Genomic DNA, 13,795 nt, shown 5'->3' on the forward strand with positions numbered 1-13,795 from the left:
TTCCGCATCGCAATCAGCTTCAAGCCAGAGAACGGCAGACCCACCAAGTCCGGAAATTAGGCAATTCTGCCTCCAAAATAAAACGCTGTACATGGAAACCTCTTTGAGTGTGAATATGCAACAAAAAGAAAGACATTTGAAAAAAAAATGCTTTGATTTAGGTAATTCCTCCAGCCGTTATTTTCAGTTGAATGCTCTAACCGTTAGTAACGTTAACCCATCACTTACATAGCAGTTGCAGTTCAACTGACATTGTTTCAGTTTTGTAAGTTGGGACCAAGTTAACGTGAACTGGTATATTAGCTTTATATCGAAATACCTTGGTTGGAGCCCTTTCTACAGGTAACGTTACTCCATTTATAATAACTTGTTCTTTGTTTGTATTTCATTAAGATTTTCTGTGATTAGTTTACTGCTTAAGTAGCCATACTAACGTTAACGGTTTTTTTGTAACCACAGTCTCTTCGAGTAACGTTATACATTTAAAGGGCTAAATCCTATCTTGAGCCCAGAACTGCGTAAAGCTTTTAAGCTTTTAATCCGTACCGCAGCCACTCTAACGTTACATACATGTTTTACTCTGATGGTTTCGACCGGATGTCAAAGCGGAGTAATGTAGTAAGTTTAGTTGTTTTGATGATGTCCGCCTCTCACAAGTAAATGAAAGCTCAGAGACCGTAACGTTTTGAAAACGGTGCCATCCGCACTCCACACAGGGTTTCACTTTGCCCCACAGCGCCGACATTTCCAGGGCTCCATGCTTATTTTTTGGTTCGATTAAAATGACCGGATGACTGCAAAGCGCTCCCTGATTTGAAAGCACATCAGAGGACGCGGTTCATCAAGTGTCTTCATATTGATGGAATAAAAGCAGGTAAGGTGTCATAGTCAGATTATAGGTGATCTATAACGATGCACTAAGGATGGGACATGTGCAGTGCTGACAGTAATCATAACGGTTAGGGTTTGTTTTCCGGTGTCAGTTACTAGTCCCGTTATGCCCCTTCTTGGTATGTGGGGATATAAATCGCAGCGCAAAGTAATGATGTTGCACCGTTAATGTTGCTACTAAGGTCCGTTTTGTTATCATAAAGGACCAATATTACAGATTGGCAAACTGGCAATTGCATTCTGCTATGAAAATATGTTCGATCCATGCTGGAGGTGGCAATCGTCTGTCTCCTATTTACCTCCTTTCCCCGGACAGGAGGAGGAGGAAGACGGCGGCGAGGAAAAAACTGTGTTGTCAAAATCCACTTGAACTGAGGATTCCAGTTTTGAGGCTGTGTGCTGGACCATATGGACTGTCTCTGTCAATGCGTTTGTCAATGTGCAGATGTTTAAATCAGTCTGGCAATTGCTGAAGGAATTCTGCAGAGAGTCTGGGAATACAGGAAACTACAACTAAAACATTTAAACTCCACAATGTGCTTGTGGACTTAGCAGGCATTTCGGTCACTCCCTTAAATAGCAGAGAGTAGAAGAGAAGGTTAGGACATCAGTTGAATGACTACCAGATGTTCTATGTTGTTATAATCACTCTGGGAATTCTGTAATAGAATTTACAGCATTGATGAAGCTTGAATAATTATCTACGATTATGCAATCTCCAAGCAACATAATGTGTGTTAGCTGTACCATGAAATCCACTATTATGTCAGTGCTCAAAAGGTAAAATATGACATTATGTATCCCCATTGTTTATTTCCAAACCAAATGCAGCGAGAGATACATGTTTCAACTGGCCCATGATGTTTATTCCTCCTGAAGCTTTTATTGTTATTTCTCATGTATTATGACTCACTTGCACCATTTATAGGAAAAAAAAGTAATCATGCAAACAAGCTTTGCATATGTCTAATAGGAAAAAAAATCTGGAGATGGAGATGTTCCTGCGTTTCCTGAAGTGTTGATGCTGTACAGTAGCAGTGGGCTGCTGTGTGTAGGCGGTGTAAGCAGAGGACAGATGAGTAGGTTTGTCCAGTGAGCAGTGAATCAGCCTGCTATTAGTGGTGCATGTGGGAGACCTGGCAGGCAAGGTCGGCGAATCAAATTTCCTTGGTATTTGAGGAGTGCAGAAAAAAATGGTGCAAAAGGTTTTTCCCATCACAGTTGATCTGTGACACTGCTTGCCATGTTTGCACATGAAAATGTACTTGAGTCATCGTCCACAACAACCAAACCGACGTTTCGTTCCAAAGAAGAACATAATCTGTCACACCCTCGTGCTTATCTCGAGCCAAGTTTCCTGTCCAGGGAAAGTCATTTCCTTCCTTATGAAACGTTCCCGAGCCGTGCTGCCTGAGTCCTGTTTCTGCACACACCATTTCCCTCGAACTGTCTTCGTTGTAACTACCGCTTTGCAGGACGTGAGTCCATTTCACAAGTGTTCCTCTCATCGTCAGCTTTTGTTCCTCACACTGAACATGAACGCCAAATGTACTCGAGAATCAGAAAGTGTTTAAGTGGTGTTCTGGCTATAACTTCCATTAGCCTGAAAGGGGCCAGGGAGCCATCCATCCATTTTGTGTCCACTGAACACTGAGCCCTTTGAAGAGTATTGAGAAAGCAGCCTGTTGTTGTAAAACACCATTGTCTGTCTGCTTGCTGCCACGGTAACACTCTCACACTGGCAGCAGGACTAAAACGCTGCAGTCAGAGTATGTGAGAAAAGAGAAAGACTCATTTTACCTTGATTATGCAGAGTGAATAGAAATCCAATATGTCTTCTGCGAATTACCTTTTGAAAAGAGAGAAATCCCCCATTTATCTTTCGCTGTGTTAAGTTTACTAATCTCCTAAAACACGTAGAATTCAAATGAAGCGTCACAAAAAGCAGGATTCCAGAGTATAGGGCCTCATATTGTCTAGATGGTCAAATAGAAGACTTGTAAAAGCTATAATTCCTTCCAGATTGGCTCTATGAATGACCTTTTTACAGAGCATTGTGTTTGTACATGCTCATCACTCAATGCCTCGTCTGTACATCTTATGTTTGTGTGAAATCAACAACATGAGACAGAAGGACCACTCACGCTTGTTCTTTTATTCTGGACCACCTCATATAACAACTCCAGCACACTGAGAGAAAGTATTTTTAGACTTCTGGAGAAATTTCTTTTCCCATTTTTGGCCCGAGCTCTTACTCTCGTTAATTTGATTAAATTGTGGGAACGTGTCTGTACTTGTAACATGCATTGCAGTGGATAGTTTGGAGAAGCTCGTGGGTGTGGCAGGCTCGTAAAAGAGGAGACTGTGCTCTGAGGTTATACCAGAACAAGGGCTCAATGTGTGCATTCATGTCACAGATATGTTGGTATAATGTTTGTAAAATGTTAGTCCTAGACAGTTGTCTCTATGTTTTAGCTTGTCACAAGTGTTCCTGTTTTCCAATGTTTATATCCCAGCAATGAGCTTGAAAACACATTCATGTACATGGTGAATTACGAAACACGCTGTCGTTGAGCCGGGCTTTCCAGAGAGTTTTGACAAGCTGACAACTAGTCTCTTTCCTTTTTTAAGCAGGATTAGATAGGAATGTTTGGCAGAGCTGGTGGTGACTGGACTGCTGACATATCTTTTAATCGCCCACAAAAATGCGGCGTTGTCGTTTCCTATTCTGCTTTCCTTTCTGAGAAGGCCTTATTTTGGCCTGCTTCTGCCTGTCTGGATAGCAATGACAACACTGTATACTGGACAAAATCTTCCGATATCGTTGCAAACAGACGGCATCCACAGTCCAAAACAGGCTGAATTTGTTTCCGAAAAATTATAGCTGAAAATTGTCTCTTGTCATCTGCACACATTGAAAAAAATCTGAGATCGTTTTCCCTTCTGTCCTCCACAGCCAACATGTCGGGGAAGTCAGATGGGAAAAAGAAGTGGGCGGCTGTCAGGGGTCGCCTCGGCTCCTCGCAGGACTCAGATACCCAGCTGGAGGCCAACCTGGAGAGTGCTGACCCAGAGCTGTGCATCAGACTGCTGCAAATTCCCACCGTGGTCAACTACTCGGGGCTGAAGCGTCGCCTGGAGGGCAGCGACCAGACATGGATGGTCCAGTTCCTGGAGCTGAGTGGGCTGGATCTCCTCCTGGAGGCCCTGGACCGACTTTCGGGGCGGGGATGCTCTCGCATTGCCGACGCCCTTCTGCAGCTCACGTGTGTCAGCTGCGTCAAGGCGGTCATGAACTCCTCTGCAGGGATCCACTTCATTATAGAGAACGAGGGATACATTCGGAAGCTCTCCCAAGGTTGACCATACCCTTTATTTTGGGAAAAATCATCACATCTACTGCACTCATCGTTCCATTTAGTGTCAAAGTAGTTTTTTTTTTATATATTATGTAAAAGTTTGAATTAAATGGGTCATAACTCTATGTGACTCACTGTGCTGAGCTGAATTTTCCGGCCTTGTACTCAGTGTTGTGCACACAAATTATTCAGTAAGGGTTGCTTCAGGACATTCCTAAAAATGTAGTATCACAGTGAGTTATCAATATTGGATTTTCCCACCTCCAGACACACACACACAGACACACACACACAAACACATGTTTATCTGCAGTACGACACAACATCATCAGGGGGCAAAGTTCAAGAGGAGTTGTTAAATACAGCATTTTTCTTGAGTCCACACTCAAGAGGGGATAAGCAGAGATAGAGGGGGTTTTGCTTTAAGAGAAACTGATGGAAACTATGAGAGCCCGACCTGTACTGATGTGTGTGATCACGATGCTCCGCAGCTTTGGACACTTCCAACACCATGGTGAAGAAGCAGGTGTTTGAGCTACTCGCTGCCCTCAGCGTGTTCTCTGAAGACGGACATCGGCTGGCACTGGATGCCCTGGACCACTACAAGGCAAGAAGATGTAGAAGTTGTACTTTCTTTATTTTTTCGAAAAATTCAAGCTGTTGTGGGATTGATACTGCGCTCTAAATGATGAAGTTAATTAATGAAGTATCTTAACGATGCCCTCTAGTGGTGTATTGCATGCACAAGCTTTATAATCCCGTGGATTCACACTGTTCCTCAATGATGTTGATGACTTACACTGACTGTGATTTCCCCTTCAGGGAGTGAAGACGCAGCAGTACCGCTTCAGTGTGATCATGAATGAGCTGCAGGCCACAGACAACGTCCCTTACATGGTGACACTCCTCAGTGTCGTCAACGCCCTCATCTTCGGGAGAGATGACCTCAGGCAGAGAGATAAGATGAGAAAGCAGTTTATCGGTAGGTTCTCCATTCAGCTGCTACTTAACAATGAATTGGGAGTCTAGGAGTCCCATCATGAGGAAGGTCACATGGTGGTGAACTACAACAGTGTCTCCTCTCTGGGCTGAATGTGAATGCAGATGGGAAAGCGGGCCATCAGCAGGAGCTCTGTTACAAATATGTCTGTCACTGGCGCTGTCTAAGAATAGGCTTAATGGCCTCATTCTCACTCACAAAACGCCCGAGAACCAAGCAAACCTCAGGTGTATAAAGCATTGTGTATTCATGCATTTTACACCAATAACATTGACTATCAACGATTTCAGTCTAGAGAACATGTCATCACTCTTACACTGATTAAATCACACTGACCTAATGTGATTTTTAATGATATATTGTGAGTGAAACGCCCTATCCATCCAGCCCTCCATCCATTTTTCTGTAGTGGATTCTTCTTTTTTTATGTGGAGTCTGTCCCAGCATATACTGGACAAAAACAGGGTTAACCTTGGACTGAAACCAGGAGCTTTTTTCAAAGAGGCGTTAAGCACTGAGCTACATCTGCCTGAAGATCACCACGGTCAAGATAGTTTGACAAATATGTCATAGATGCAGCAGCTATATAAAAAAAACATTCAAATGCCACCCACCACCTTTAACCAATCAGCCATTTGTATGGCCACTCCTCTTGTGTGATTGCTCACCTGTGACTTCCTGCCAATTTCCCCAAAGCTAACATATGCCACTGTGAATAGGTCAGTGACACTTTCTGGAGATAAACTTTCTTAAAATTCTGATGATTGAGTGTTGTGATACTCATGGATGTTTTTTATCGTTGTCTTGCAGGACTCCAGTTACTTGATATTCTGCCAAAGTTAAGGTGAGCTTTCTTTCTGTTGTTCTTACTTGATTTTGTCAGTCTCCAAGTCTCCAAAGCAGATTTTATGCAACAAAATAAGTTCAAATTTAGAGGTAATTTTAAAGTCCATAATCATTGAGTGTAAAATTGTGCTTTTGGGATGCGATGTTGCAGTTTGTATGCTTAAATAGGCAGTAATTTGAGGCCCTTGTCATTGCTTATTCAAAATTCAAAATGTCCTTTTTAAATGTGATGAAGTGTCCCTCACCACTGATCTGTATGAGTGTCGTGTGCAGGGACCAGGAGGATGAAGACTTGATTATTCAATGTGAAGCTTTTGAAGAGGCAATGGCTGAAGATGAGGAGGAGCTGCTGCGGGTCTATGGGGGCATTGACATGAGTGATCACCTGGAGGTTTTCACGACACTCTTTAACAAGGTGTGAGAGCTGACTGTTTGGCTTCATCATCAACCTGAAAGAACTAAGATAGTCCAATGAATAGGAGACAGAATGTTTTGTTACAGTAAAGAAAACCCCTCTTGTGGTCTCTCTGAGTAGAACAGTTTTATGTTGTTGTGGTGCTGGCACACATTATTAGACTTGGGTATGCAAACGTGACAAACTCACTTCATTTGTGCATATTTGTGTGCAGGTGAGCAGCTCTCCAGCCTCCCTCCAGCTGCTGTCCATCCTGCAGACGTTGTTGGTGCTGGAGCCGGGCCGCTCTGATATCTGGCTGGCTCTGGAGGCCATCACTAACAGAGCCATACTGCTGGCCCAGGACTGTGAGTCAGCACTGAGGCAGCATTACATTCACTTTAGGTCAAGTCTCCGGAGAAGCTAATGGGTAGCTAAAGGCCTCCTCTGTGATTCATGTGTGAAGGGGTGTGATTATCCAGGAAAAAAACATTCGTCGCAATGAAATGGAGGCAGCTGTTGACAGGATGGCTGGAAGCTTTTGTTTTAGTGAGAGGAGTGTCAAATGGGGTTGATGTGTGTTTGTTTGGATTTGTGCTTCAGCTCAGATGGAGTCCTGTGAGAATATCATGCAGCGGCTGATGTCCTCCAAAGGCAAGAGCTGTGAAGGTCATCATGAAGTGGACGGGCAGCGTGTGAGACTGGATAGGGCCGCGCAGACCGATCTGCATCATCAGGATGACGAGAAGTCGGACAAAAGCATCGCATCCTCTCAGAAGCCACTGTGTGCCTTCCCCCCACCACCACCACCACCTCCTCCTCCTCCTCCTCCTCCTCCTCCTCTACCCCCTGGCATGATGGGGCTCCTGCTCCAACCTTCTAACCAGTGCCCACCTCCACCTCCGCCCCCACCACCTCCGCTACCTGGAGGGTTTGGTGGACCACCACCACCTCCCCCCTTGCCCGGAATGCCACCACCACCGCCACCACCACCACTATTCGGCGGTCCAGGCATGCCACCCCCACCACCTCCGCCGCCCCTATCGGGGATGGGTGGTGGACCACCGCCACCACCTCCCTTACCTGGCATGCCAGCTCCACCACCTCCTCCCCCCGGCATGCTGTCGGCTCAGAGTAGCCAGGCTCTCGGGTACGCTGCACCCAAAAAGGCAAGCCGATGCCCCACCCCCACCCTGAGGATGAAAAAGCTCAACTGGCAGAAACTCCGCACTGTTACTGGTGAGTGGGTTAATCATTCTTTAACTGCAACTTCACAACTGCAGTCTGTCATTTATGTATAACGGCAGTAAACCCTGGCTGAATCTAATTTGAAGAGAATCATGAATATGCTAAATTACTTTTTTGCCTCTATCCGTCAAGATATCATTCACCCCTTCAGGCCATTTCTGAAATAGAACATTATTATGGGAAATGTGAGTGAAGACATTGGCAGAAGGCCTCTGTGTAGAGTATAGTTGCTGGGGATGGAACATTAATGACCAGAACCATTCTTCCAAATTTGGGTGGGTAAACGGAGTTTTAAAAAAACTGTAAAAACGAATTTTAGCCATGGCAGGATGTTGATACAAATGGAGCCACATGAGCTCATGACGGGTTCCTCTCTTCCTGCGCTCACACAGATGGTCACTCCATGTGGTCCGCGGTTCAGACAGAGCCTCCTCCTCGGGAGCCGGACTACGGCAGCATCGAGCAGCTGTTCTGTTTCCCGGTGACCGAGCACAAAGACAAGGGGGCAGCTGCTCCTGTCAAGAAGGAACCTAAAGAGGTGTGCTTGGTCAACACTCGACACTGTTCCTCAGCGCTGTAGTACTCGGAACAAACGCACCTGATTATCAAAGCTGAGTAATCAATATGCCTCTCTTAACGTCTCTTTTTATTCTGTAGATAACATTCATCGATCCAAAGAAAAACTTGAATTTGAACATATTCCTAAAGCAGTTCAAATGGTAAGAATTCGTACATTATTTAGATTTATTTTTATTTTTTAATGTTTTTTCCAGTCAAGTTTTTTTTTTCATTTTTCTCTTTCCAGCAAAAATGAGGACTTTGTAGCCATGATTCAGAATGGGGACCGTACTAGGTTGGATGTAGAGGTGCTAAAGCAGCTCATTAAGCTCCTACCAGAGAAACACGAGGTTTGTACTAACTATTCTCCATCCTTACCTAGTTTTATTTGCCCAAGTATCTCCTATCAAGGGCACACTTTGAAATGGCAAATGTCTGAGTCACTGTCTGGTGCTTTCTCGTAGATTGAAAATTTGAAGTCCTTCCAAGGAGAGAAAGAAAAGTTGGCAAATGTTGACCGCTTCTACACCTCCCTTCTCACTGTGCCATGGTAATTTATTACGCCAATTCTATTTTTCACTGTTCATGTGTTTGCTGCGTATTCTATACGCTCAAACTGGCCATCTTATTTATCTTTGCTTTCTGGCTCGTTTCTCCAGTTATCAGTTGAGGATTGACTGCATGTTGCTGTGTGAGGAGACGTCATCAGTGTTGGATATGCTGAAACCTAAAGTCAAGCTGGTGGAGGAGGCCTGCCAGTGTAAGGAAACCCTAGGCGTTCAGCTATATTCGTATGCACGCAGTTGTCATTCTTTCTCAAGATATATATATATATATTATAATGAAATTAACGCCATGTAACAAATCTCTCAGCTCTCAGGGCGAGCACGCTCATGCCCATTTTCTGCAGGCTCATCCTTGACGTTGGGAATTTTCTCAACTATGTAAGAACCTCTTCTGTCGCATGTATATTTTACTTTTAAGCTGACATTTAGACGGCGCTTGCATTTTTAATCACCGGTCTACTTCCAGGGAAGTCACACAGGGAACGCCGAGGGGTTCAAGATCAGCTCTCTGCTCAAGCTCACAGAGACCAAGGCCAACAAGAGCCGCATCACGCTGCTTCATCACATCCTGGAGGTACACAAAGTGGCTCACAGCGGCCATAACTTTTTTTTTCTTTTTTTTTTTTTTTCCTCTCAGTTATGAACCTGTTTAATTACTTAACTACCCACTGCGTGACTTGTTTTGCAAAGGAAGCAGATGCGAACCACCCAGAGCTGTTGGCGCTGCCAGATGATATAGAGATCTGTGAAAAAGCAGCAGGGTATAGAAACCTTTCACATCTACTTTTGCTCATGTGCTTCATTTTTTTTTTTTTAATTGCTTCTCTGTGGATTTGTAACAGTCTTATAAGAAATTGTTTTACACTTTGTCCTCAGAGTTAACGTGGACTCTGTTCAGTCAGAAGCCAGTGCCTTACTAAAACGACTAAATGAGGCGGCCAAGAAGGTCTCCGGCTCTGTCGAAGACCTGAAGGAGCAATATGAAAAAGTTCTTGAGGTAACGCGATGGTCTCTGCTTTGCCTGCAAATGGAGCCAACGTGTGATAACTCAATAATCCAAATCCCTCCATTTTCTCTGCTGCAGGAAAGTATTGTGGCATGTCAGGCTTTAGGTGAAAGGCTCGCTGCAGTAGAGAAGAAGAAGAGTGAGCTGGCTGTTTACTTATGTGAAGATGTCAATCAGCTGTCTCTTGAAGAACTCTTCGGAACCATCAGGACTTTCCGAGGACTTTTCATCAAGGCACTGAAGGTCAGGGAGGATTATTTGTTTACATTAGTGTATAAAATACTATAAATGCACAATCACAGGGAAAGTCATATAATAACTGTCTTTATGTTGTGTAGTTTTAAACCTAGAACTTCAGAACAACGTGCATGCTGTGCCGTTTGGGATATATATATCTCAATTGAACATGGGTGTTATTATGTACTGTGGAAAAACGGGAAAATGTTGCTATATCTCTTCCGAAATGATACAAAAACAAATTGCCACGTACATTTTGTACTTGGCAGTGACATCTTTACTTTTATGATAACAGGAAAACAAAACCAGAAGAGAGCTGGCAGCCAAGGCTGAGAAGAGGAAGAGGCAGCTGGCAGAGGAAGAGTCCAAGAGACAGAAGGGAGAGAATGGAAAAATCAGTAAGTTGTGAAAAGCCCTCCTTTTTGTTTACTGTGCCCTAGAAATTCCTGACCAAGATGTCATTTGAGTGGTGTGTTTTAAAGCCTTCTTTATGCCTCTCCGTTACCAGTCAAGAAAGGCTTTGTGCCACAGAACGATGACTGCATCATCGACCACCTCTTGGCGGATATCAGGAAAGGTTTCAGCCTCAGAAAGACCAGGCCAAGGTGCGATTCGGAAAGCCTCCCTTCTAGTGAAAAGCGTAGGGATACCTGCCCATCTGGTAAGGACAAGAAACTGTGGCTTCCATCCGCAGTTCCTCGCTCCACTCCTGAGCCACTTAACTGCAACACAGCTTTGCTGCTTTATCTATTTTATTTGTGCCTAAACACCACTGCCACCTTAAAATAGCTCCATCGCTTAGTTGCTTTGACAAGCTGTGTTTGCATGGAGAGCATTTTCTTTTTAATGCAGCTTGGCTCGCTGTAAAATATCAATCCATTTCAAAGATAATAATTGTCTTACCATCAACACTACCTACTTCTCCCCCCTCAGGATCAAGTGTGAAGCCTGTAAACGGAAAAGCCGGAGAATTAGCCGCCGTTTCATCTCCCACCAAACCTCAGCCAGAGGGTCACCAGTCCAGCACAGGAAAAATGAACGGCTTCATCAGCCCATCAGAAGATACTCTTCCAGCACCGCAGAGAGCGGTGCAGGACGGGCCAGCTCTACCTCCCAAGGCACTACCAGGAGAACCAGCCACAACGATGCAGGCACCCCTCGAAAAACCTGCTTCGCTGCAGGAGGGGCAACACCCAGAGAAGCCTGTAGTGTCTTCACCAGAAACGACACAACCTGAGCCTCAGGTTAAAGCAGAACATCAGCCGTGCCTCCCCACAAATGGCTTTTCATCGGATTCAACTGAGACGAGCGTCCTCAGCCCATCTTTCCCCTCAGAGTTCGACCTCCTAGAAGCTGTGTTCGATGGCACTTCCGGCATGGTATCTGAGAAGCTGATGCCTGAGGAGCCAGCGGACATTAGCGTTAATGTTCAGATAAAGGAAAGTCCTTCACCTTATATGGACAATGTGACACGGAGCAGTGAAAGCACTTTAATTGGAGATGGGAAAGGTGAAACTAGTGATAAAATAAGCCGCTCAGCAGAGACTGTTGAACAAGAAAAGGCTCGAGACGAGTGGAAATGCGTTATTGTTAAATCATCACTCAGTGAGGGCATCGAGGGGTGCGATGTCCCAGATGGACTGGAATCGGCAGATCTGCCATCAGTGTCTGAAGCAGTGCCTCCATCCCTTGAGCACAAACCAAAGACACAGAAGAGCATCTTCAAACGAAACAAAAAGAAGAGTACTCAAGGTAACCGATCTATTAACTTAAATAAAGATGTTTGGAATGCAAGTCGCTTGATGTGTCTTAAATGGAAATCCTTAGTTTTGTTTTTTACTGCTTTTAACATTTTATATTTTATGTATGTGCTATTGTAGTGTATAGTCATGTGTTTTGCATGACGACATGCATTTTAATTAAGAGTGTGGATGTATTTTATTTAAAAGTATGGATGCAGTGTGCACGTTGTGATTTGCTGATTTTAATATTGACTGAATTTGAATCTATGGACGGTTTGTTTGAATGCTCTGTTCTCGTTCTGACTCTCTGAAACACAAGGTAACAGTGGGAACGGACACACTAAACATAAAAAAGGCTGTGTGTTGCAGTGAGGTAGGTCGAATCAATGGGATGGCAAACTGTAAGCAGGAACATCATCCTAATGAACTCAATCACCGTCGACGCTTTGTCTCAATTAACACGTCATTTGTTGGTCTAACTGGTTAAATTCTGGATTTCATTTGTCTCTGTTGTCCAGCTTTTAACACGCGCTCTCTCTTTAAAACTTTTTCCAATTCTGTTATCAGGCCGAAATATTAACACCACTGACCAAAACGCAAATGTGTCTTGCGGTGATTTTAATGTCCATCAAACCTGGGGAAAACCCTAAATGTACAGCAATTAATCAGTGGTCAAGTAACCTCGCATCAGTTTTCTGATCTCAAACAGCCTTGCAAGTTTGTGGAGTCACTGTGACGTCATCGTGGACTGAGTTATTTCATGAAAGCCACCACTTTTGTGTCTTTCCTTCCATATTTTTTTGTCCATTACCCCAGGTCTGCAACTGGGACTGTTCAAACGTACTAACGCAGTCTTGTGTGCTTCCTGTAAACTGCTTTAATCTGATTTTGATGAAAAATGCTGTATGTGATGTAAATACATTAAAAATGTTTTCACCACAAAAAAAACTTACATTTTAAAGCCGATCTAATCATGCTTGCAAGCCGAAACGTGAATAGATTTCACAATGTGAAGTGTTATTGAGCAAATAGTTTTATCCCCATGTAAATATATAAACTATAGATGGTATTAAAATACTTTATTTGAATTTGGGTTTTTTTTACCACCTATTCATTTTAGTCTTTGTTTCCGTAGGTGACTCCAGAAAAAGGAACTCAAGAGGAAAAAGAAAATGTTAATTTCACACAGGAGTTGTAAACCAGAAGGAATACCATTTATTTTATATGAGCATTGACTCCTTCAAGAGGATGCAGAAGTCTTCCTTTTGCAATGATTTGTTTTTCAAGACCAAGAAGAGTAAACACATCTGAGGCTGTATGGATGTCAACATGTCACTTTATGTAAATTAGTTAGTTTTTGTGTATATTGGTTTGGATTCAGACCTATTCAAAAAAAAAAAAAAAAAGTTGAATAAGCTTTATATGTTTTGTATAACTGTTGTAATAAGCAGTGAATGTGTTTTTGCTATGTACTCTATTTACCTTTTCAGCACCAACAGAATGGAAGAAGATGCAGTGCTGTCGGTGCAAGATATTTAACTCATTAAAACCAAACTGCTGTTTATTTCTTTATATATTACCCAGATGATCTCTAACAGGGAAATATAAGAAAAGCATTTAACGGATTGTAACTTTTAATGTTAAATATATTTTAATAAAAGTGAATTTAGTGTTCAGCTGTTTGTTTTTAATCAACCAACTCATGGCGGTAATGTGGCAAACATACATTTGAAAAGCTCTTATGCAGGCTGCATACAATATATGTTATGAAGGGCTTTGACTTGGTGAATCTAACATCAATCATCCCTTCGAGTGCTGCGTAAAGGCTATTTTCTCGTTTCTCGAACAGCCCTGGAGACAAGTTGCCCGAGCACATGCTACGCACTTCTGTGCGTCTGGCTCTGACATCATCGGCTATGAAGTTACAGATATGGCAATGCCACTCTCG

General features: G+C 43.3%; 1 protein-coding gene across 4 annotated transcripts; it reads left to right on the forward strand.

Annotated features, from left to right (window-relative positions):
- Positions 1-683: 683 nt before the first annotated feature.
- LOC306707087 (inverted formin-2) lies at positions 684-13,549 on the forward strand. 4 transcript variants are annotated; one of them, XM_079174390.1, is made up of 23 exons: positions 684-874; positions 3,848-4,249; positions 4,742-4,857; positions 5,073-5,232; positions 6,061-6,094; positions 6,370-6,511; positions 6,726-6,858; positions 7,094-7,729; positions 8,131-8,276; positions 8,396-8,457; positions 8,544-8,646; positions 8,761-8,846; positions 8,956-9,056; positions 9,170-9,240; positions 9,329-9,436; positions 9,553-9,623; positions 9,739-9,859; positions 9,947-10,111; positions 10,401-10,503; positions 10,614-10,766; positions 11,039-11,857; positions 12,167-12,220; positions 12,983-13,549. In XM_079174390.1, exons 2-22 carry the CDS (start codon positions 3,853-3,855, stop codon positions 12,217-12,219), a joined length of 3,780 nt encoding a protein of 1,259 aa, XP_079030516.1. In that variant the 5' UTR covers positions 684-874; positions 3,848-3,852; the 3' UTR covers position 12,220; positions 12,983-13,549. The 4 variants fall into 4 exon arrangements, 3 of the variants coding, with proteins under 3 accessions (XP_079030516.1, XP_079030517.1, XP_079030515.1); XR_013767412.1 differs by having other exon boundaries at positions 11,039-12,220; XM_079174391.1 differs by lacking the exon at positions 12,167-12,220.
- The last annotated feature ends 246 nt before the right edge of the window (positions 13,550-13,795 follow it).

This window comes from Pholis gunnellus (assembly GCF_910591455.1).
Source record: "Pholis gunnellus genome assembly, chromosome: 15".
NCBI lineage: Eukaryota > Metazoa > Chordata > Actinopteri > Perciformes > Pholidae > Pholis > Pholis gunnellus.